Raw genomic sequence first — 25,661 nt, 5'->3', positions numbered from 1 at the left:
CCGTGGGGAGACTCTTCAGTATCATAGGCTTACAGCTCTAACTAGACAAGTCTACGGAAGAACGAAATGGGCAGCTGCTTACCTGGGTTTAAGTGCCGCGATGCAATGTATTTCTTGGTGAGACACTTGCAGTTGATTCAGCGAATGTATCATGTAGTTAAGCTGGTCCAACTGGAGCTCAAGTCCTACTTCCACAAGCTGAAAAAGTTAGCAAATTACTTTGTATGTAAAAATTCTTAAACACATCTAAAATATAATATTTGACACTTTCCTATTGTTTATCTCAAACGCAGGCATTTAATTAGAAGTCCATTTGCAAATCTAAAACATGCTGTGGCTCAACAACAACAACTTGTATTTATATAGCGCCTTTAACGTAGTAAAACGCCCCAAGGCGCTTCACAGAAAGAAAGACTTGCATTTCTATAGCGCCTTTCACGACCACCGGACGTCTCAAAGCGCTTTACAGCCAGTGAAGTACGTTTTGAAGTGGAGTCACTGTTGTAATGTGGGAAACGCGGCAGCCAATTTGCGCACAGCAAGCTCCCACTGAGTGCAGTACTGAGGGAGTGCGGCACAGTCGGAGGTGCTGTCGTTCAGATGAGACGTTAAACCGAGGCATCGTCTGCTCTCTCAGGTGGATGTAAAAGATCCCACTATTTCAAAGAAGAGTAGGGGAGTTATCCCGTGTCCTGGGGCCTATATTTATCCCTCAATCAACATCACGAAAAAACAGATTATCTGGTCATTATTACATTGCGGTTTGTGGGAGCTTGCTGTGCACAAATTAGGCTTCCGCGTTTCCTACATTACAACAGTGACTCCACTTCAAAACGTACTTCACTGGCTGTAAAGCGCTTTGGGACGTTGTGACATCGTGAAAGGCGCTATATAAATGCAAGTCTTTCTTTTTATATTTACATCACTCTGGATAACACTAATCTTTAAAAGCATTCTTGATATGTTCCCAGACCTTCAGAAAATGAGCGCAATTTTGATTGGATGTTTTCTACATTTTTCTAAATTAGAATGGTGTTTACTCATGAATAACGGCTGCACTCCCATGTATTTTAAGATGTGTAACACACAAATATGGAGCACAACTAGCTGGTTAAGCAAAAGCAAAATACTGCAGATGCTGGAAATCTGAAATAAAAACAGAAAATGCTGGAAGCACTCAAGCAAGTCAAGCAGCATCTACAGAGAGAGAAAAAGAGTTAATGTCTCAGGTCGACAGCCATTCATCAGAACTGGAAGATGTTAAGAGATGTTAAAAGCTGTTCATCTCTTAACATCTTCTAGTTCTGATGAAAGGTCATCGACCTGAAATGTTTATTCTGTTTCTCTGTCCACAGATGCTGCCTGACCGGCTGAGTGTTTTCAGCAATTATTTCTGTTTAAGCAGCTTTTCAAAGAGAATTCAGTGCAATAAAGTTGTCTAAAAATTGCCTACTATATGTATTGGTTTCACTTCTTTACAAATTCTCACCTCTGAATTATCAAACTGCATCTAGAAGGAAGTCTTCAAATATACATATAAAAATAGAACATTTAAAATGCGCTTATCTTCACTGGAATAAGTACCATTATTCATACCAAAAATCTAGGGAACAAAGGAGATTGTTTTTGAATTAAAGAAATGGGATGCAGGGCCAGAAGAGAATAAATTGGGAGTTGGAGAGTGAATGAGAGAGATATCTGGGAAGAAATTCTCCAGGGACAGATAGCTAGGGTATAAGGTAGACGAGCAATAGTCGGAGACAGCCTCGCTATGTATTAAGGCTACAGAGTGGAAAGGCCACAAACTATCACAAGGTCGAGGGAGTGACTTCTTTGCAAAATATTGGTTGAGAAAATAGTCCTGAAAGCACTGCAAAATAAAACTCTCACCGCAAACATCTTCCATATCTTAGTCTATTTTTGGATAATTAAAAACTCCTAGTTAGAAGTCTATTGTTAATACAGACCCCTAAGTTGTTTCCAAATGTTCTTTCCACAATTCATCAGTCTAGAATATACTAGCAATAATATGATCGATCCCTTTCTATATAAGGTAGAGAGACAGAGAGCAAGATTAGGTATAGAGAGACAGAGGTTAGAGAGAGACAGAAACAGACAGGTTAGGTATGGAGAGACAGACAGAGGTTAGAGAGAGAGAGAGAGACACAGACAGATTAGGGAGAGAGACAGAAACAGACAGGTTAGGTATAGAGAGACAGACAGAGGTGAGAGAGAGAGAGAGAGAGAGAGAGAGACAGACAGATTAGGGAGGGAGACAGGGACAGACAGATTAGGGAGAGAGACAGGGACAGACAGGTTTGGGAGAGAGAAGAGGCAGAGGTTAGGGGGAGAGAGAGAGAGAAGATAGAGAGAGGGGGAGGGAGAGAACCTTAGCGGCACACTATGTCACAGCTTGCCATAAACAGAGGGACAACCATTAAATCTAAGAAAAGAGTATATACAAATTATACGAATGTATATTTATACACTCAGGGATATATCTGTTTATACACTGAATGGATAGATCTGCGTTTATGTGTTCAACCATAAATGTTTTTCGATGCTTTGGCAACATAAGATGTACCTTGTCATGCCAATAAAGCGATTTGAATTGAATTGAAATTGAGAAAGATAGTTAGGAACAGAGAGACAGAGGTTAGGGAGAGAGAGAGAGAGGTTAAGGAGAGAGAGGGAGCAAGAGAAAGTGAGGTAGAGACATACACACAGGCATGACAGAGAGAAAGAGGCGCACACATATACACAGGCATACACACACACACAAACTGTTGTGTACTCAGTATTAAAGAAAGCACATGAAAAGAACAAGTTCAATTAACATGATTTCTTCAAAGATATTGTCAATTAATGTAGCAAATCCTGTGTTTTATTTACAAAGCTACCTCACGTCACTTCTTTCGCATGTATAAAATGTGCAGCAGTTGCCCCTACCTTGCAGGTTATCTCTATGAGATTGGGAACCATGGCCCTCGAGTCTGTGGATGCCACAAGATCAAATACATTCAGTAAAATTTCACCTTCTGGCTAGAAGAGAAAATATTTGCCGTATGTTTAGTAGCGTTCTGTTAACTGCACATTTCTGTTTCAAACTTTCTTTGCTAATGGATATAAAGAAGGGATGAGGGACAGTTATGTGGTGTGACGAGAGAGCCTGGGATTGTTCTCCTTAGAGCATAGAAAGGTTAAGGTGAGATTTAATAGAAGTATTCAAAATTATGAGGGGTTTTGATAGATTAAATAGAGAAACTATTTTCACTGGCAGGAGGTTCAGTAACCAGAGGACACCGATTTAAAATAATTGCCCAAAGAACTAGGGGGGAGATGAGGAGAAATATTTTTTATGCAGAGAGTTATGATGATCTGGAATGCATTACCTGAAAGGGCGGTGGAAGCAGATTCAATAACTTTGAAAAGGGAATCGGATATATACTTGAAAAGGAACTATTTGCAGGGCGATGGGGAACGAGCAGGGGGAGTGGGACTAATTGGATCGCTCTTTCAAAGAGCCGGCACAGGCACGATGGGCTGAAAGACTCGTACAGTACAGGAGGAGGCCAAAGAAAACTAGATTTTCTTTTTGCTCTATAGTCTTTTTCTCTTGTGTTGTTACTCTCAAGATAAAAATAAAGGGGGAGAAATTGGGTGAGCAGCGCCACCTGTTAGCGCCTAAAGAGGCAGTCAGTGGCTGTAGCGCCACTGGCTGCGTCTCCGGCGATATTCAGTAGGGGCGCTAATGGTGGCGTTAGGCATTTGCGCTGCGCCGCCACCGATGACGTCATCGGTGTGTGCAGCGCCCCATTCGTGCCCCGTTCGCGATATTTGGTAGCGAACGCCGCAGTTGCGCCGCTCGCTACCCGCGCCCGGTTCACAGGGCCTTGCTGTGCCGGCAGCGGCGCAAGTTAAGGTGGAGGTGCGGGGCGGCAGCTTTTTCGGCGGCCGCCTGCCAGCACCTCCGTCCCCGGCCTCCTAACCCTCCCCCCGCGGCATTGCCGGCTGTTTCCCGAGAGCCCGGCACTTCTCCTTGGTGCCGGGCTCATTTGCCGGCACTCGCGATCGGGGATCGCGCTGTTGCAGGCACCTCCCCGAAGGCCTGCAGTACCGCAGCGTGCCGTGCCGCAGCATGTGGTGCTGCGGCACGTTGCACTGCGATAATCAGTTTCAGCGCCCTAAGAGGGACGCGGAGCGCCTCGAGCCTCGCCCCGTCTCCCTCGAGGGGCACTGAAACTGAATATCTGGCGATCGGTATCACACCGATCGCTGTGCTAAATCCTGCGCTTAGCCGACTTTTGCGCCACTTTGGCGCCCCAACCCAATTTCTAGGCCAAAAAGTCTTCCTTCTATAACCATTTGGATGCTCATTTCCCACTTTCCAATTCTGTCTCTCTGCTCCTCTCCCACTCTCCAATCGCCTGTCTCTGCTTGTTTATCCACTCTAATTCTCTCCACTCTTCTCCCACTCTCTAATTCTCTCTTAGTATGTCTTCTGCTCTTTCTCTCTGAGTCCTGCATATTTTCCCTAGTCAGCTCTGTTCACCTGACTCTCTCGCTTATGCTTTCTCTCTTTTCGTCTATCTCCTCTGCATTCTGTACGTCTCCCAGCCATGCATGGAAAGAGAGTAAAGGAAGGTACTGGAATGATTAGAAGGCGGGATAGATAAGTGTGTATGGTTTATGAATTGTTGATTTTTTATGTTGGAATGAGTAAGGATGAACATAAGACAATTTTCAAAGACAGGGACAAGTGGGTCTGGGAGTAGGAGAGACTGAAAAGATGGCATAGGATTGGATATGGAGAAACGGTGATAAACTAGGTGGAGATCAATCAATGAAGCAGGGTTTTTCAGCCAAAAAGCCTTTCTGAGATTTCCTACGTTTAAGTTCCGCAGCCACGAATGGGCTGAGACATGCATTAAGCTGCAAGCTGGCAGATGGATATCTGCCTCAGGAAAATGTGCAAATCGTTGGGCTGCTTCTGTGACAGTCTACATTCAGCAATATTCATCTACAAGTTTTTCAATGTTCTGAAAACTGCTTAAGGAATGGGCTCATGTCTCAAGGTCCTGGCAGTAAGACACTCGAGACACAAGTCAGGGCACTCGGTGACCAGAAATGCCCAAAATGTTCACAGAACTTGACATCTGCTGCCACCGTGGGTCAATATCTGAAAACTGAAATTGCTCGCAGCTTATAAGAGAAAGCAAAGTTGCCAACCAAATGTCTAAGAAGAAGTTAGGAGAAACTAACAAAACATTGGCGATGGAAACCTGCCTGCCCAGACTTCGGTTCAGTAACACCACGACAGCTTGGAAGAAATAAGAGAAAAAAATAACTAGCATGCAGAGCTTCTAAAGTTTCATGGAAAGTTTCTGAAGTTCCGTAGGAAAGTTTCTTACCGGTATTTCCTTGAAAAAGGAAACTCTGATGCACAGTTCCCAGAGGCTATCGCCCTCCTACACTCATTAACAATTCTACCTGGTACTTTAACATTTTTACTGTTCAAAATTCAGTCAAGTAAATCAACAATAAATTGCCAACTTTCATGGTTTACAGTTCAAGGGTTATCATATTCAAAACTAACAGCCAGTGATTGCTAACTGGCTGAGACAGGCTTCAGTCTACAACACTGATCATACGGAGAGCAAGGATTGATACCTCCCTGTTCATTGACAGAGTCAGCTCTTTAGTTCTAGTTGCTTTGTACATTATCTATTGCTGAGAGTTAGGGCAATTTATTAACTTCAATTTGGATTATTAATAAAACGACTACTCACCAACACCTTCATGATTACGGCCATATTGAGCAGTTCAAAAAGGCTTTGCAACCTATGCACTTTCAACATTGCGAAAAGTAGTCCGTTCATCACTTGGGAACTATAGTAAATGCCAGGCTGAACATTTCTGTAGTAACTTCTAAATATTTTTACTGAGTGGGGGAAAAAAAAACAATGCATCATTATCTGCAGGGTTGGGAAACATTTGTTCTATCTTCGATAAATTTCCCATGCTTGCAGCCACATTATTATCCTCAATCGATGGGGTGAGACTTTCCACCCTACCTCACCAAGAGCCACGTATTGCAAAAACAACTCTTCCAAGGCTTCCCAATTAAAATTGGCCAAACTGGGAAGCCCAAGTAAGATCAGTCAGCGCTAAGATTTGAACTCTGACCTTCCTTAGTGCTGAAGCCGTGGCAAATTCTTCACACCCAAACTTAAGTGGCTGGAAGCACTGTGGATGATGTACCTCAACCAGCAGTAACCTGTCAAAATCTTACCAGAAGTTGACTATTCTGTACACTTTTAGATCGCTTTGGCTAAAAGAATCATAGAACCTTACAGCACAGAAGGAGGCCATTCTGCCCATCGTGCCTGTGGCTCTTTGAAAGAGCTGTCCATTATCCCTGCGGAGTTCCACATTCTCACCACTCTCTGTGTAAAGAAGTTTCTCCTGAATTCCCTTTTGGATTTATTAGTGACCATCTTATAATTATTGCCTGTAGTTTTGGACTTGCCCACAAGTGGAAACATCCTCTCCACGTTTCCCCAAACATAACTTCTAACATTTCATGCACATGTATCCCTCCTGAATGCTTTTAGATCTAGGATATCCCACATCACCAGCACAGACACGGTGAGCCGAATGGCCTCCTTCTGTGCTGCATCATTCTATGATCATATATGTAACGCACATCGCTACTCTAAGGTCCTGATTCTACTATCTGTGTAAGCCCTGATCCCACTATCTGTATATGCCTGACTGGTGTGCTCCTCACAAGTACCAATTCTGGAATCATTCTCGTTTATTTGCCCCACTCTTGCAGTTTCGGGTCCACTCTGTCACAGTACATTCATTCCAAACTGTACCCATTTTGCCTTACCAACACAAACTCACTGTTACCATCTTAGTCAGTTGAATGTTCGCAACTGAATTAGCCTCTCGTTTGGACACCCATTTATTTGTCATCTATAAAACTCATTTGATGATTTACTCAAGAACTTACTCGACTCTCTTATTTCGCTTCCACTTCTCAAAATTTAGATTTCATAATAGTGCTAAAGTCTTCTTTGTTCTAATTCTGGTCTCAAGCATCCCCGATTTCAATCGCTCCACCATTGGTGGTCGTGCGTTCAGTTGCCTGGGCCCTAAGCTCTGGAATTCCCTGCCTAAACCTCTCTGCCTCTCTATCCTCCTTTAAGACTTTCCTTAAAACCTACCTCTTTGATCAAGCTTTTGGTCACCTGTCCTAATATCTCCTTATTTGGCTCGGTGTCAAAGTTAGTTTGATAATCGCTCCTGTGAAGCACCTTGGGGTGTTTTACTACGTTAAACGCGCTGTATAAATACAAGTTGTTGTTGACCATTACTAATGAACTGCAGAAAGCACAATACAATGACATCAACAGAAGAGACAGCAGTCAGCCGATGATGATCTAAACACGATCTGTAACCAAAAATTAATGGTTTATCCACAAGGACAGTACAAAAACAAATTTAATAAATAGTGACTTGAAAAACCAGCATAAACAGGCTACTGTCAATGTGAGGCAACGTGGCCAAGCCAGTATAGGACAGTGGGATTTCCAGGCTCTCTAGAATATAAAAACAGAAGAAAAGGAGCAGGAGTCGGCCATTTGGCCCTTCGAGCCTGCTCCGCCATTCAATAAGACCATGGCTGATCTTCTACCTCAAATCCACCTTCCCGCGCCATCCCCATATCCCTTGATTCCGTTAATATCCAAAAATCTCTAGCATCACAGGGTGCGAAAGGCTTTGCAATGCGCAACCACCCACTAACATAGTAAGATAGTTTTCCTCTCTGGAAGTTACCAATTTTAAGATGTGATTCAAGGTTTTGGAAGAGAATAATCTTATTCTACCAACCAATATTGATTTTGAAGTACACTCAATCCATATATGTAAGAAATCACACAACACCAGGTTATAGTCCAACAGCTTTATTTGAAATCACAAGCTTTCGGAGCGCTGCTCCTTCGTCAGGTGAAGTGGAGAGATGCATAAAAACACAGCTTATATAGTCAGAGAATAATGTCAGATGTTTACAGGTAATCTTTCTAACTGCCATTTATCACACCTCGGCAGAGAGATAATCACAGCAATCAAAGGTGTAAATGGTGTCCAAACAGGTCAGTCAGGAAAACATTACATCAAAGAGCAATGAGGTGGGGTCACAAGGGGTCAAATGTTGCAGATGCTGGGGTCTGTATGAAAAACGAAAAAACAGCATCCTTCAAAGCATCCTACGCGCTCTCATCCCAAGTACTCCCCGCGCGGGAGACTTCTACTGCCTCCCAAAGATACACAAAGCCAACACACCCGGACGTCCTATCGTATCAGGCAACGGAACCCTGTATGAGAACCTCGCTGGATACGTCGAGGGCATCCTGAAACCCATCGTACAGGGAACCCCCAGCTTCTGTCGTAACACTACAGACTTCTTACAGAAACTCAGCACCCACGGACCAGTTGAACCAGGAACACTCCTCGCCACGATGGACGTCTCGGCACTCTACACCAGTATCCCCCACGATGACGGCATCGCTGCGACAGCCTCAGTACTCAACACCAACAACAGCCAATCTCCAGACGCCATCCTACAACTCATCCGCTTCATCCTTGACCACAATGTCTTCACCTTCGACAACCAGTTCTTTACCCAAACACACGGAACAGCCATGGGGACCAAACTCGCACCCCAATACGCCAACATCTTCATGTACAAGTTCGAGCAAGACTTCTTCGCTGCACAGGGCCTCCAACCAATGCTATACACCAGATACATCGACGACATTTTCTTCCTATGGACCCACGGCGAAGAATCACCGAAAAGACTACACGATAACATCAACAAGTTCCATCCCACCATCAAACTCACCATGGACTACTCCTCAGAATCGGTTTCATTCTTGGACACACGAATCTCCATCAAAGACGGACACCTCAGCACTTCACTCTACCGCAAGCCCACGGACAACCTCACGATGCTCCACTTCTCCAGCTTCCACCCTAACCACGTTAAAGAAGCCATCCCCTATGGACAAGCCCTGCGAATACACAGGATCTGCTCAGACGAGGAGGAACGCGATGGACACCTACAGACGCTGAAAGACGCCCTCGTAAGAACGGGATATGACGCTCGACTCGTCGATCGACAGTTCCGACGGGCCACAGCGAAAAATCGCATAGACCTCCTCAGAAGACAAACATGGGACACAACCAACAAAGTACCCTTCGTCATCCAGTACTTCCCCGGAGCGGAGAAACTACGCCATGTTCTTCGCAGCCTTCAACATGTCATCGATGACGACGAACACCTCGCTAAGGCCATCCCCACGCCTCCACTACTCGCCTTCAAACAGCCGCCTAACCTCAAACGGACCATCGTTCGCAGCAAATTACCCAGCTTTCAGGAGAACAGCGACCACGACGCCACACAACCCTGCCACAGCAACCTCTGCAAGACATGCCAGATCATCAACACAGATACCATCATCACACGTGAGGACACCATCCACCAGGTACATGGTACATACTCATGTGACTCGGCCAACGTTGTCTACCTCATATGTTGCAGGAAAGGATGCCCCAGAGCACGGTACATCGGCGAGACCATGCAGACACTGCGACAACGGATGAACGGACACCGCGCAACAATCGCCAGGCAGGAGTGTTCCCTCCCAGTCGGGGAACACTTCAGCAGTCAAGGACATTCAGCCTCCGATCTTCGGGTAAGCATTCTCCAAGGCGGCCTTCGAGACACACGACAATGCAAAATCATCGAGCAGAAACTGATAGCCAAGTTCTGCACCCATGAGGACGGCCTGAACCGGGATCTTGGGTTCATGTCACGCTACATGTAACCCCACCTGACGTAGGGTCATCCAGACTCGAGTCGTCGTTGGCTTGTTCTCTCCACACAGATGCGGCCGGACCTGCTGTGATTTCCAGCAAAAAAAATGTTTTTAGTCTGTTTTTTTGTTTTTCATACAGACCCCAGCATCTGCAACATTTGACCCCTTGTGACCCCACCTCATTGCTCTTTGATGTAATGTTTTCCTGACTGACCTGTTTGGACACCATTTACACCTTTGATTGCTGTGATTATCTCTCTGCCGAGGTGTGATAAATGGCAGTTAGAAAGATTACCTGTAAACATCTGACATTATTCTCTGACTATATAAGCTGTGTTTTTATGCATCTCTCCGCTTCACTTGACGAAGGAGCAGCGCTCCGAAAGCTTGTGATTTCAAATAAAGCTGTTGGGACTATAACCTGGTGTTGTGTGATTTCTTACATTTGTCCACCCCAGTCCAACACCGGCATCTCCACACCATCAATCCATATAGTATTCCCAATTGAAAGACAGTCAATGTGAGTTAATTATAACTAGTCAGGTACAGTAGCATAGTGGTTATGTTACTGGACTAGTAATCCAGTGGTTATCTTACTGGGCTAGTAATCCAGAGGCCTGGACTAATGATCCAGAGACGTGAGTTCAAATCCCACCACGGCAGCTGGGGAATTTAAATTCAGTTAATTAAATAAATCTGGAATAAAAAGCCAGTATCAGTAATGGTGACCGCGAAACTATCAGATTGTCGTAAAAACCCATCTGGTTCACTAATGTCCTTCAGGGAAAGAAATCTGCCGTTCTTACCTGGTCTGGCCTATATGTGACTCCAGACTCTTAACTGCCCTCTGAAATGGCCTAGCAAGTCACTCAGTTATGCCAAATCGCTACGAAAAACAATCAGAATAAAACCGGACGAACCACCCAGCATCGACCTAGGCACCGGTTTCGGACACGGCAAAGGCACACCCAGCCCAGTCGACCCTGCAAAGTCCTCTTCACCAACATCTGGGAACTTGTGCCAAAATTGGGAGAGACTAGTCAAGCAACAACTTGATATAGTCATATTCACAGAATCATATCTTTCAGCCAATGTCCCAGACCCCTCCATCACCATCCCTAGGTATGTCCCGTCCCACCGGCAGGACAGACCCACCAGAGGAGGCGGCACAGTGGTATACATTGGGGAGGGAGTGGCACTGGGAGTCCTCAACATTGACTCCGGACCCAATGAAACATGGGCAAGGAAATCTCCTGCTGATTACCACCTACCGCCCTCCTTCAGCTGATGAATCAGTACTCCTCCATGTTGAACACCACGTGGAAGAAGCACTGAGGGTAGCAAGGGCACAGAATGCACTCTGGGTGGGGGACTTCAATGTCCATCACCAAAAGTGGCTCGGTAGCACCACAACTGACCGAGCTGGTCGAGTCCTGAAGGACATAGCTGCCAGACTAGGCCTGTGATAGGTGGTGAGAGAACCAACACGAGGTGAATAACCTGCTTGACCTCGTCCTTACCAATCTACCTGTTGCAGATGCTTCTGTCCATGACAGTATTGGTAGCATTGACCACCGCAGAGTCCTTGTGGAGACGAAATCCCGTCTTCACACTGAGGACACCCTCCATCGTACTGTGTGGCAGCTCAAAACTGGGCATCCATGAGGCGCTGTGGGCCAGCAGCAGCAGAATTGTATTCCACCACAATCTGTAACCTCATGGGCCGGCATATCCCTCACTCTACCAGTACCATCAAGCCAGGGAACCAACCTGGTTCAATGAGGAGTGCAGAAGCACCTGCCAGGAGCAGCACCAGGCGTACCTAAAAATGAGGTGCCAACCTGGGGAAGCTGCAACACAGGACTACATGCATGCTAAACAGCGGAAGCAGCATGCTATGGATAGAGTTAAGCGATCCCACAACCAACGGATCAGATCAAAGCTCTGCAGTCCTGCCACATCCAGTCGTGAATGGTGGTGGACAATTAAACAACTAATGAGAGAAGGCTCCATGAATATCCCCATCCTCAATGATGGTGGAGCCCAGCAGCGAATGTAAAAGACGAGGCTGAAGTGTTTGGAACCATCTTCAGCCAGAAGTGCAGAGTGGATGATCCATCTCGGCCTCCTCCTGAGGACCCACCATCACAGAAGCCAGTCTTCAGCCAATTCGATTCACCCCACGTGATGTCAAGAAATGGCTGAGCGCACTGGATACAGCAAAGGCTATGGGCCCCGACAACATCCCGGTTGTTGTGCTGAAGACTTGTGCTCCAGAACTAGCCTCGCCTCTAGCTAAGCTGTTCCAGTACAGCTACAACACTGGCATCTACCCAACAATGTAGAAAACTGCCCAAGTATGTTCTGTCCACAAAAAAGACAAATCCAAGCCAGCCAATTACCGCCCCATCAGTCTACTCTCAATCATCAGCAAAGTGATGAAAGGTTTTGTCGACAGTGCTATCAAGCGGCACTGACTCACCAATAACCTGCTCTCCAATGCTCAGTTTGGGTTTTGCCAGAACCACTCAGCTCCAGACCTCATGACAGCCTTGGTCCAAACCTGGACAAAAGAGCTGAATTCCAGAGGTGAGGTGAGAGTGACTGCCCTTGACATCAAGGCAACATTTGACTGAGTGTGGCATCAATGAGCCCTAGTAAAATTGAGGTCAATGGGAATCGGGGGGAAAACTCTCTACTGGCTGGAGTCATACCTAGCAGAAAGGAAGATGGCTGTGGTTGTTGGAGGTCAATCATCTCAGCCCCAGGACATCGCTCCAGGAGTTCCTCATGGCAGTGTCCTAGGCCCAACCATCTTCAGCTGCTTCATGAATGACCTTCCCTCCATCATAAGGTCAGAAGTGGGGATGTTCGCTGATGATTGCACAGTGTTCAGTTCCATTTGCAACTCCTTAGATAATGAAGCAATCCATGCCCACATGCAGCAAGACCTGGAAGACATTCAGGCTTGTGCTGATAAGTGGCAGGTAACATTTGCGCCACACAAATGCCAGGCAATGACTATCTCCAACAAGAGAGAGTCTAACCACCGCCCCTTGAAATTCAATAGCATTATCATCGCCGGATTCCCCACCATCAACATCCTGGGGGTCACCATTGACCAGAAACTTAACTGGACCAGCCACATAAATACTGTGGCTACAAGAGCAGGTCAGAGGCTGGGTATTCTGCGGCGAGTGTCTCACCTCCTGACTCCCGAAAGCCTTTCAAACATCTATACGGCACAAGTCAGGAGTGTAATGGAATACTCTCCACTTGCCTGGATGAGTGCAGCTCCAACAACACTCAAGAAGCTCGACACAATCCAGGACAAAGCAGCCCACTTGACTGGCACCCCATCCACCACCTTAAACATTCACTCCCTCCACCACCGGTGCACCGTGGTTGCAGTGTGTTCCATCCTCAAGATGCACTGCAGCAACTTGCCAAGGCTTCTGCGACAGCACCTCCCAAACCCGCGACCTCTACCACCTATGAGGACAAGGGCAGCAGGCACATGGGAACACCACCACCTCCAAGTTCCCCGCCAAGTCACACACCATCCTGACTTAGAAATATATCGCCGATCCTTCATCGTCGCTGGGTGAAAATCCTGGAACTCCCTCCCTAACAGCACTGTGGGAGTACCTTCGCCAGACGGACTGCAGTGGTTCAAGGTGGCAGCTCACCACCATCTTCTCAAGGGCAATTAAAGATAGGCAATAAATGCTGTACTTGCCAGCAACACCCACATCCCAGGAACGAATAAAAGAAAAATGCAAGTAATGCTACAGTTCTGTTAAATACCAATGAGGAAAACTACATTGACAAAAGCTTCACAGAAAATGGCACGCAGCAAGCTTATTCCTACCTGCACGTACTAAGAGATATGGATTACTGGTCTCTGTGAACTTCTGAACAATCTCCATACAAAACTGGAAAAACGTAAAATGAATGGATGAAAGAAAGTTTCAGTGATTCATCCTGCAATTATAATCAGCTCTAAAAATGTGCATGTGCAGGCAAACATCTCTTCATTTACACAGTTCAAATGTGAAAATCACAGATACTAATGGGTAAAAGATTCATCACATTGTACTACTGTACAATTATTTCCTAGACAGTTCAAATTACGATTGAATATTTTCAAAATAAGTAAATACTGAAACTAATTATCAGTCATCATGTAGATAAATGACTACTAAAGAGAACAGAACCCAGTAAGTCACTATGATCTACAAAAAGTACTACAGCTCAGGAAGTACAGTGAAAAACAGCATTAAGAAATAATGCATTTACTTTTTCATCTCCTTTTTTAACTTCATGTCCAAACCGGCATAGTTTTCTCTTGCAGCCTCTAACTGTGGTGAAATAAAATCGACAGCAACCAGGTGGTACTGCAGTCTGCTCCAATGGATAACTAAACTGGAAACAATGATAAAACATTTTAATCTCTGAATCATTTGCAATGTTTCACATTAAAGAAAGCAACACTCATACTCAACTTGACCAACTGCTTTTAAATGTACTAAAAAGCTACAGTACTGGATCTCCAAAATATCCCAAAACAAATTGACCCACGGAATATAAATCTACATTGATTACAAATAATAAATTGGCTAGAATTGTGCAATATTAAAATGACATTTGAAGCATCAGCAAATGGTGCTGGTTTTCTCATCTTGTGCTCCAATCACTCCATGGCCTCGCCCCTCGCTATCTCCGTAACCTCCTCCAACCCTCCGAGATCTCTGCACTCCTCCAATTCTGGCCCCTTGTGCATCCCTGACTTCTTTCGCCCTCACCATTGGCAGCCCTGCCTTCAGCTGCCTAGGCCCTAAGCTCTGGAATTCCCTCCCTGAACCTCTCCACCTCTACCTCTCTCCTCCTTTGAGACACTCCTTAAAACCTATCTTTTTGACCAAGCGTTTGGTCACCTGTCCCAATATCTTATTATTTGGCTAAGTGTCAAATTTTGTTTGATAACACTCCTGTGAAGTGTATTGGGACGTTTTCCTACATTAAAGGCACTACCATAAATGCAATATAACAGAAAATGCTGGAAAAACTCAGCAGGCCAGGCAACATCCGTGGAGAGAAAATAGAGTCAACGTTTCGGGTGAAAACCCCTTTGTCAAATGCAAGTTGTTGTTGTTTTGAGGAACAGTTACCGGACAACGAAATCCACTTATTTTACTAATACCTCTAAAGGGCCACAGTATAAAACTTCATTGCAAAAGTGCTTTGGCTAAAAATACTTCCTGTCCAATCACAACACCACAAAGACGGCAAATCTGGAGAAATCCACAACTCCAGAGTAATGCGCACTTTGGTGGAAAAAGACAGGTTTGTGTCAGATGATTTGAAAGATTCACAGACAAAAGAGAGGTTTAGGGAGGCAAGTTGCTCATTCATCTAGAAAAATAACTTAACAATGCTCCTCGACCCACCTAACTGCCTTTGGAGTGAATCGTACCGGAAGGCCACTCCCAAATCTTGAAAGACTCCCCGAATTCCTGACCTACATTGGCTCCCGGTTAAGCAACGCCTCAATTTCAAAATTCTTATCCTTGTTTTCAAATCCCTCCATGGCCTCGCCCCTTCCTATCTCTGTAATCTACTCCAGCCCCTCCCCCCGCCGAGATATCTGCGCTCCTCTAATTCTGTCCTCTTGAGGATCCCTGATTATAATCGCTCAACCATTGGCGGCCGTGCCTTCTGTTGCCTAGGCCCTAAGCTCTGGAATTCCCTCCCTAAACCTCTCCGCCTCTCTTTCCTCCTTTAAGACGCTCTTTGACCGCAGCACGGTGGCATAGTGGTTAGCACTGTTGCCTCACAGCGCCAGAGACCCGGGTTCGAATCTGGCCTCGGGCGACTGTCTGTGTGGAGTTTGCACATTCTCCCCGTGTTTGCGTGGGTTTTCTCCGGGTGCTCCGGTTTCCTCCCACAGTCCAAAGATGTGCAGGTTAGGTTGATTGGCTATGATAAATTGACCCTTAGTGTTAGGGGGATTAAATACGTGGGGTTACAGGGATAGGGTGGGATATGTGTTGGTGTAGGGGTTACGGGGATCGGGTGGGATATGTGTCGGTGCAGGCTCGATGGGCCGAAATGGCCTCTATCTGCACTGTGGGGTTTCTGTGATTCTGTGACCAAGCTTTTGGTTACCTGCCCTAATTTATCCTTATGTGGATCAGTGTCAAATGTTTTAAATCTTAAAATACTCCTGTGTAGTGCCTTGGGACGTTTTACTATGTTAAAGGCGCTATATAAATACAAGTTGTTGTTGTTGAATTCGTCCTTAAGTCACCTTTCACCAGTTTGAACCTGAATCCTACTATCGATGTTTACGTTGGAAGTAGTGCTTTGGATTTATCTTTTTTTTTATTCGTTCATGGGATGTGGGCGTCGCTGGCAAGGCCGGCACTTTATTGCCCATCCCTAGTTGCCCCTCGAGAAGGTGGTGGTGAGCCGCCTTCTTGAACCGCTGCAGTCCGTGTGGTGAAGGTACTCCCACAGTTGCCCAACAGTTAATATCTCAGTGGCACCCCGTCAAGGCCAAGGAACCCCCATTTCTTCCAACCTTTCCTCAGAACTCGAACTCGATCGGGATTGTTCTTCTCTGTACCGTCTCCTGAATCTCAACCCTTACCTTCCATCTCAGTGTTAATGTCGTGGGAGATCAACAGAAGTCTACTGCTGTCTACAGGAATAAAAGCAAACCCGAGAGCACAGTCCCGTAGATTTTTATGGGGAGGGAAGGTCGCAAAGGATGCAATTTTACAAAAAAGAACAATGAGCTTTAACCCAACAAGATAAAGAAAAACATTTTTTTAAACGGAGGTGAATGATCAACAGTTCTAAGTGAGTTTTGTTATTCTGGTGTGATGCATGCTAGAGCGTTTTCTCGGGGACGCAATTAATTTCTTAATATAATCTAAAGGCCCGTATCTATATAAACATGCTAAATGCAGCAGCAAATCAAATGGGTCAGGAAGGGATATATGAATTCCAGACTTACAGGCCTGGTCATGGTCCAATACTCTGAGCTATTCAGCTGCAGAGAAGCAGCAGCACATGCTGATGTTGGTGGCAATAAACGCTCCTGGGTAAACCTCAAATCTAAAGGGGGGACAAAATCCTCGTCACTTTCAGATAACAGCCATTTTTATTTTTCTCCTCCCTCCTCCTGAAGACATCGCGCACACTACGTACAGTTCCACAGGTGGCATCGGCCTTCTGCTATCTCACCCAAGTGACCATTCTCAATATAAACCAGGCCAGTGAGATACCTGACAACAGAGCAGGAATGTCTTGGGCTCAATGCCTGGACTGTGCTGAATTAGCTGGTCTTGGGTACATAAGAAATAGGAGCAGGAGTAGGCCACTCGGCCCCTCGAGCCTGCTCCACCATTCAATAAGATCATGGTTGATCTTGGGCTCGAAGCCACTTCCCTGCCCGCTCCCCATAACCCTTCAACTCCCTTATTTTGCAAAAATCTGTCTATCTCCACTTTAAATGTATTTAATGACCCAGCCTCCACAGCTCTCTGGGGCAGAGAATTCCACAGATTTACGACTCTCAGAGAAGAAATTCCTCCTTATCTCAGTTCTAAAAGGGCGACCCTTTATTCTGAGACTATGCCCCCCGAGTTATAGATTTCCCCACGAGGGGAAACATCCTCTCTGCATCTACCTTGTTGAGCCCCCTCAGTATCTTATATGTTTCAATAAGATCACCTCTCATTCTTCTAAGAAATCACACAACACCAGGTTATAGTCCAACAGCTTTATTTGAAATCACAAGCTTTCGGAGCGCTGCTCCTTCTTCAGGTGAAGTGGAGAAATGCATAAAGACACAGCTTATATAGTCAGAGAATCATGTCAGATGTTTACAGGTAACCTTTCCAACTGCCATTTATCTCCCTGCCGAGGTGCGATAAATGGCAGTTGGAAAGGTTACCTGTAAACATCTGACATGATTCTCTGACTATATAAGCTGGGTCTTTATGCATTTCGCCACTTCACCTGAAGAAGGAGCAGCGCTCCGAAAGCTTGTGATTTCAAATAAAGCTGTTGGACTATAACCTGGTGTTGTGTGATTTCTTACATTTGTCCACCCCAGTCCAACTCCGGCATCTCCACACCATTCTTCTAAGATCACCTCTCATTCTTCTAAGATCACCTCTCATTCTTCTAAGATCACCTCTCATTCTTCTAAATTCCAATGAGTATAGGCCCAACCTGCTCAACCTTTCTTCATAAGTCAAACCCCTCATCTCAGGAATCAACCGTGTGAATCGTCTCTGAACTGCCTCCAATGCAAGTATATCCTTCCTTAAATAAGGAGACCAAAACTGTCCGCAGTACTCCAGGTGTGGTCTCACCAATACCCTGTACAGTTGTAGCAGGACTTCCCTGGTAGGGTTGCAATGGATTCTCTACAAACAGCCTCAGGACACCCCCCACCTCTCCCTGAGATTCGGGCAGGTGGGGTTGCAATGGATTCTCTACAATCAGCCACAGGATCCCGAGGTATGAGGTGGAGAGGTGATTGGGGGGGGGGGGGGGGGGGGGCGGGTGGCAGAGGGAGGTGCCTGGAAGTTAGCCAGGGAAGCTCCTTCTGAACACGCTCCACTAACCCCTCCTGGAACAAGTGGGTGCATGGATATTGGGCAAGACCAGGATCAGGTTTACCTGCGTCACACCTCAGTCAAACAGACTGCTGGCATTTCCTGGCTAGGCTCATGCATGAATGGCCACTTGTACCGAGTGTCTGAGGGCTGCTGGCACCTTCAGGAAAGGCATGGGAGAAAACTGGGCACAGATTGAAAGTTTTTCCTCCTTTTTTTAAATACAAGTATATAAACTCAACCATTTTAACTTACACATTCTCCTAAATTCGAAGTACCTTTTAAAAGCTAAACAAATCCACTTGCCAAATAAGACCAGAATTGGACCAATAAGCAATAGCCTTTCAACCAGGAAGGCTTCATAATTTAGCACAAACGCAAAATACTGCAGGTGCTGGAAATCTGAAATTAAAACAAAAAAATGCTGGAAACACTCAGCCGGTCAGGCAGCATCTGTGGAGAGAGAAACAGAGTTAACATTTCGGGTCGATGACAATAATGTTTCAGGTCAATTCTGACAAAGGGTCAGCGGTCTGAAATTTTAACTCTCTCTTTATCCACGGATGCGGCCTGGCCTGCTGAGCGTTTCCAGCATTTGCTGTTTATAACGTAGCACTCATCTGCCCTAAACAAAAAAAACATTTCTCTATTTGTAGGAATCCTGGGGCATTACAGAGAGGACTGCCAAGAACTACAGTAAGCACTTACACGTGCACAAATCATGTAAAGACGTAGCACTGACATTCAAACATTTTATTCTAAAACACCAAGGTCAACCGTGAATTGTTGGCATACACAAATACAAAATTGGAGCATACCGTTTGTCAATGCTGAGTTCTGGAATGAAGATTCAGAACAAGGTGGTTTCAGAGAAAAATGATTTTCCAATATAGATCTGTCTGAACATTGGTGCTGAGCGCTGCTGGCACTGCAAGAAAAACATGCATCAAGTTATTAACCCAGATACTACACAATAATTTAACCTACTTGTTAGAGACAGGCTAGGAGACGTGGCAGGTTAAAAGACTACAATCCCAGGATCTGGATTCAAACACACAGCTCAGATACCTGTATTGGCAGTCAGTGGGTTATTAATATCAAATGAGTTGGAGAAATCTTTCTTGTCTGCATAGGTTCACAGCATAAAACTTTGGAGATGCGGTATAACGAGAAGTAATTTGATGCTTTCAGATAGCCTGAACGTGTAGCGTGTGTGTAATTACAAAGGGTCTGGGATCCAATTACAGGAACGCCTGTCACCACTGAACCCAAGAAGTTATCTACAGCAGACCCAAATTTATAACGAGCATCGTAGCACATCCCGAGTACATCCCTACGTTACAAGTGACTACACTTCAAAAAGTACTTAATTGGCTGTAAAGCGCTTTGGGGTAGCGCTACAGAAAAACAAGTTCTTTCTTTCGTAGTGTTTCACAGCCAATAAATTACTTTTGAAGTGCAAGCACTGCTGTTATGTAGGCAAATGAGGCAACCTGGGCACAGCAAGATCCCACAAACAGCAAATGCCATGAATGACCAGTTAACCTGTTCTTGGTGGTATTCATTGAGGTAGGAATGGTGGCCGGGACACCACGAGAACTCCCTGCTCTTCTCTGAATAATGACATGGAATCTTTATTCATCCACTTGCGCCAGCAGACAGGACTGTGTGTAATATCTCAGCCACAAGACAGTAATGTTTGGACTTTGGACTTTTATTTCAGGTATTATCCCTATGCCGAGCCCAAACGACCACTTCCGTATGTGAGCCCTCGTACTCTGTAGGAAATGCGGCAGCCAATTTCGCACAGGAAGGTCCCACAAGCGTCAATGTGATAATGACCAGATCATTTGTTTTACTGACGTTGGTTGAGGGATAAATATTGGCCAGAACACCGGGCAGAACTCCCCTGCTCTTCTTCAAAAGCGCCATGCGGTCTTTTACGTCCACCTGAGATGGAAGATGGGGCCTCAATTTAACATTTTATCCGAAAGATGGCACCTCCAACAGTGCAGCACTCCCTCAGTACTGCATGGAGTGTCAGACTAGATTAGGTCCTCAAGTCTCTGGAATAGGACTTGAACCCACGACCTTCTGACTCAGAGAAGAGCTTGCTACCACTGAGCCACGGCTGACACACACATGCCATTTAACTTGGACAAATGCAAAGTCATGAGATTGGGAAAGGAAAGTATACAATATAAACTAAATAGCATTCTATAGAAACAGCACAGCAGAGGGACTTGGGACAGGTGGATAGGCCGCTGAATCCATCAGCACAGTATGCAGCAGTAGAAAGATAGCATAGAGTCATACAGCCCATTGTGTTTGTGCCGGCTCTTTGAAAGAGCTATCCAATTAGTTCCACTCTTTCCCCATAGTTATGCAATTCTTTCCTTTACCCATTTCACTTTTGAAAGTTATTATTGAATCTGCTTCCACCACCCTTTCAGGCAGAGAATTCCAGGTCCTAACTCGCTGTGTAAAAAAATCAATTTGCGTAAAAGAGCAAATAGGATCTTGGGTTATTTAGCCAGAAGAATAGAGCGCAAATCTCAGGTAGTGATTGAGTTTGTACAGAGTGTTGGTCCAGCACCACCCCGCCTCACCTTACCTCGAATGCTGTGCACAATTCTGGGCATCACATTCTGTGAAAGACTTCCAGGCACTGGTGGAGGTGCAGTGAGGGGTAACTAAATTGGTAAATGGGATTAGGCACCTGATTTACGAGGAGAGGCTATAGAAGCTGGGAATGTTTATATGGAGGAGGTTCGGGTGATCTTACTTGTTGTGTCCGTCAGTAGTAAGACACAGACTGCAGGAGAACGGTACAACAGGTGTTTACTCAACGTGGCTCACTCTGGAACTGACTATACAGATTATTACTCTGCTATATACAGGTGTGGTCACTGCCGGTACTACAGTATACATGAGCTGTAAAAAGTAGTTCCCCCCTTAAAGGTATATACATTACAATTCCTCCCCTTTTAGATTAACAGTACCATAACACTCATTTAACAATTAAATATCAAACTAATTACAATTAACACTTTTAACATACAACGTTAGCTGAAAAATAGTCCATTTATATATTCAGTCTTTGGGGAGGCTTCCTGATCCTTTCTGGATAGCGCCTTTCCCGAGTGTCTCGCTCTTGGTGCGGAGGCGATTCTGGCCCCCTGTCGTCGGTTGGGTCATCAGCTTCCGATGCTACTGTTTCTGGGGTAGATGCGACCTGTACGTCGGGTTCCTCACCAGGTACGTATGGGCGAGGCATGGGGGTCGACTTGTTCCTGTGACTCTAGGATCTGGTCAGCATGGCGTCTCACGATGTTCTCCCCAACGTCCACTGTGTACATTAGTGGGCCCTGCCGTGTGCATATCGTTCCTGGCTGCCATTTTTCTGTTCGGTAGTCGCGGGCCAAGACTGGTTGCCCTACATTGAAGCTCCTTGTTGGCTTCTCATGGATGTGCTGGAATTGCTTACTCTCAACATCTCTTCGTACGTTTGGTCTGAGCAAATCCAGGCGAGATCTTAACCTTCGGTTAAAGAACATCATGGCCGGGGCCTGGTTGGTGACTGCATGTGTCGCATTCCGGTAGGCGAACAGGAAATTGTCCACCTTATGCTGCAGCGGAATGTTGTCATTGTACATAGCCTTTATTGCCTTCTTAAAGGTTTGTACGAACCTCTCAGCCAATCCATTTGTGGCTGGATGATACGGGGCGGATGTGTAATGCCTTACCCCATTCTTCTGCATAAACCTCCGGAACTCTTTGGACACAAACTGTGGTCCGTTATTGGAGCAAATCTGTTCCGGCAAGCCGTTCCTGGCAAAAATGGTCCGTAGGACTGCAATAGTTTTCTCCATGGTGGTGGAGGACATTTTGATGACCTCAGACCATTTCGAGTGCGCATCCACGGCTATTAAAAACATTGTGTCCATGAATGGACCAGCAAAATCAATATGCACCCGTTGCCATGGAGATGAGGCCACTCCCATGGGTAGAGGGGCATGTGGTGGTGCATTTTGGACTTTCTGCAGCTCATGGTCAGGTCCTCGATTTGTTTATCGATTCCCGGCCACCACACATAAGCCCTGGCAAGGTTTTTCATTTTTACCCCTCCCAGATGACCCTCATGAAGCTCATTGAGCACTCTATCCCTTAACTTGGGTGGAATTACCACTCGGGATCCACACATCAAGGTCCCCCGGCACACTGACAGCTGTTCTCTTCTTGTCAAGAATGCTGGCAACAGTGAGTCGCCATGTGCTGGCCATCCCTTCACCGTCAAATCATATACCCGAGACAGTGTCGGGTCATTTCGGGTCTCCTTTTCTATACGAGCGTTAGTTATCGGTAGGTATTCAACTATAGTCGAATGAAATATTTCGACAGGATCCACTGCTGGTGCTTCCTCCGCAGTAGGCAGTGGCAGGCGTGATAGCCCATCAGCATTTCCATGCTGTTTCATGCACTTATATTCAATCTCATAGTGGTGCGCCCCTAGAAAGAGTGACCATCTTTGTAGTCGTTGCGCAATCATCACCGGGACGCCCTTCTTCGGATTAAAAATGGAGACAAGAGGCTGGTGGTCAGTCAGCAAGGTGAATTTCTGCCCGTGCAGATAGTGATTGAACTTTTTCACTCCCCACACTAGGCTGAGGGCCTCCCTGTCAATCTAGGCGTAGTTACGCTCGGCTGAGGTTAGTGATCGTGACGCAAAGGCTATTGGCCTCTCTGAGCCGTCCGAGAATTTGTGCGACAGCACCGCTCCAATGCTGTAGGGTGATGCATCACACGCCAACCAAATTGGTAATGCTGGGTTGTAATGGGCCAATACCTCTTTCGATGTGATTAGTGTTTTGCTCTTCTGGAAAGCTCATCTACATTCATCACTCCACTTCCATGGCACCCCAGTTTGCAGTAGGGTGTTCAGTGGGTGTAGTATTGTAGACAAATTTGGCAAGAACTTACGGTAGTAGTTTACCAGCCTGAGGAACGACCTCAGTTGTGACACGTTTTCCGGTGTTGGAGCCTTGACTACTGCCTCAATCTTTTCTGCGGACTTATGTAACCCCTCTTTATCGATAACGTGGCCACAATACGAGATCTGTTTTTTTTTTTTTTAAAACTCGCATTTGGGGCGGTTAGCTCGGAGCCCATATTCCTGCAATCTAGCGAGCACCTGCTCCAGGTTGACGAGGTGATCACTCATTTTCATCCGTGACCAGGATGTCGTCCAAATAACACTGGGTCCCTGGGATCCCTTGCAGGACTTGTTCCATTGCCCTTTGCCAAATAGCCGGAGCTGATGCTACCCCGAATACCAGCCGGTTGTATTGGTAAGAGACCTTTATGGGTGTTGATTGTGAGGTATTTTTTTGATGCTTCTTCTACCTCCATTTGCAGATACGCCTGGGCCAGATCAATCTTAGTGAAGCGTTTCCCTCCAGATAGCGAGGCGAAAATATCTTCAATCCGCGGAAGTGGATATTGCATGGTGTGAAGGACTGGGTTCACTGTTACCTTAAAGTCCCCACAGATGCGAACCTTCCTTGGTTCCCCAGGCGTGCTGCTCAACGACTTTTTCATCACAGGGACGATGGGTGTAGCCCACTCGCTCCAGTCTACCTTGGACAGTACTCCTGAACGTTCCAAACTCTCCAGCTCTGCTTCGACGGCTGGGCGGATCGCATAAGGTACCGGTCTGGCCTTAAAAAATTTTGGGCTTGCGTTTCCTTCGATTTTAATTGTTGCTGTCATGCCTTTTAGTGTTCCGAGTCCTTGCTGGAACACTTCTTGCGCGTCGGTTAGGACCTTTGACAGTCGCCCAGGTGTGACGTCGTCATCCTTTTTGGCAGCCACAGTCAGTGTTTGTTTGGAATGCCAATCCAGCTGTATTTTCCGGATCCATTCACGTCCCAGTAATGGTGGTCCTCCATCTTGCAATACATACAGGTCTAGTTTTGGTGTTTCCTTACCGCTATATATAACGGTCACCCTTATTTTTCCTTTGGGGTAGACTTTTTGCCCCGTGTACGTCTTCAAAATAATTTTTGTGTCTCTCAAGGGTATGTGTGAGAATAGCCGCTCGTAGTCCCGTCGGTTTATGACTGTTAGGGCTGATCCTGTGTCCAATTCCATCTTTACCTGGACTCCTGCTATCTTGAGAGTGACCCAAATGGTTCGGTGATCCTCCGTTTTGATCACATTATGTAGTTTCAGACAACTCAGCTCCCTGTTTTCGGAGTCGGTATCACTCTTTTGTTCGTTTGAACTATTCTCCGTCACCTTATGTACCTTCTTTTACTTTTCTTTTGGAGATTTCTTATTGCTGGTTTTCTTTCCCGGCCTGCAGACTCGTGCTATGTGTCCTACTTTTCCACATTGTCTGCACACTTTGTCTTTGAACCAGCAATCATTGTGGTCGTGTGTTGTTCTGCCGCAGCGATAGCACTTCTCTGTTCTGTATGACATTTCGTTTGTGCCATATTCTTGCGGTCTCTGTTGTATCTCTGCAGCGCCCCATGCTGCTGCTTCATATGATACCGCAATGCTGAAAGCCTTGTCCAGCGTAAGGTCCTTTTCAGATAAAAGCCGTTTCTGGGTTCCTTCACTTTGAAGCCCACACACAAACTTGTCCCTTAAGGTATCTGCCAGTCCCGTTCCAAACTGGCAGTGTTTCGATAGCTTGCGCAGTTCTGTTAAATATTCAGCATTGCTTTCATCCTTATGCTGGTTCCGTTTGTGAAACTTGAATCTTTCTGCGATCAGCAGCGGTGTGGGGTTTAAATGTTCCTGTAGTATCGTCACTATGTCTCCAAAACTCTTTTCCACTGGCTTCGCTGGGGTTACTAGATTTCGTAATAAGCCATATATCTTTGCACCCATTAAATTTAACAATACCGGCGCTTTCTTGTCATCTGACACCTCATTTGCCTTGCAGTATAGCTCTATTCGTTCGACATATGTAGTCCAATCTTCTACTTCATTGTCAAATGCGGTGATACTGCCACTCTTTGGCATTTTGGGTGTGGTTTACAATGGCTTAAAATGGCGTCTCCCGCGCTTTCCTTCCTCCCCCGCTGCTGCCAACGCCGCTCTCGGCGGTCCTCGTGGCAATGGCGGCGCCCTG

General features: G+C 45.8%; 1 protein-coding gene across 2 annotated transcripts in view; it reads right to left on the bottom strand.

Moving 5' to 3' along the window:
* The window catches only part of topaz1 (testis and ovary specific TOPAZ 1), a 94,217-nt gene that overhangs the window by 36,799 nt on the left and 31,757 nt on the right, over window positions 1–25,661 (bottom strand). Inside the window, exons 7-13 of one of the 2 annotated variants that reach the window (XM_085993707.1) lie at window positions 19,339–19,448; window positions 16,909–17,009; window positions 14,187–14,312; window positions 13,759–13,822; window positions 5,790–5,941; window positions 2,950–3,042; window positions 83–198 (exon numbers count right to left, since the gene is read on the bottom strand). In XM_085993707.1, the coding sequence (XP_085849833.1) occupies window positions 83–198; window positions 2,950–3,042; window positions 5,790–5,941; window positions 13,759–13,822; window positions 14,187–14,312; window positions 16,909–17,009; window positions 19,339–19,448 (762 nt within the window). The remainder of the gene's footprint in view (window positions 1–82; window positions 199–2,949; window positions 3,043–5,789; window positions 5,942–13,758; window positions 13,823–14,186; window positions 14,313–16,908; window positions 17,010–19,338; window positions 19,449–25,661) is intronic. The other variant, XM_085993708.1, reaches the window with a different exon arrangement.

This window comes from Somniosus microcephalus, chromosome 7 (genome assembly GCF_052327205.1).
Source record: "Somniosus microcephalus isolate GS21.2 chromosome 7, FLI_Smic_1.0, whole genome shotgun sequence".
NCBI classification, from domain to species: domain Eukaryota; kingdom Metazoa; phylum Chordata; class Chondrichthyes; order Squaliformes; family Somniosidae; genus Somniosus; species Somniosus microcephalus.
This window is presented reverse-complemented; position numbering and strand designations above follow the sequence as displayed.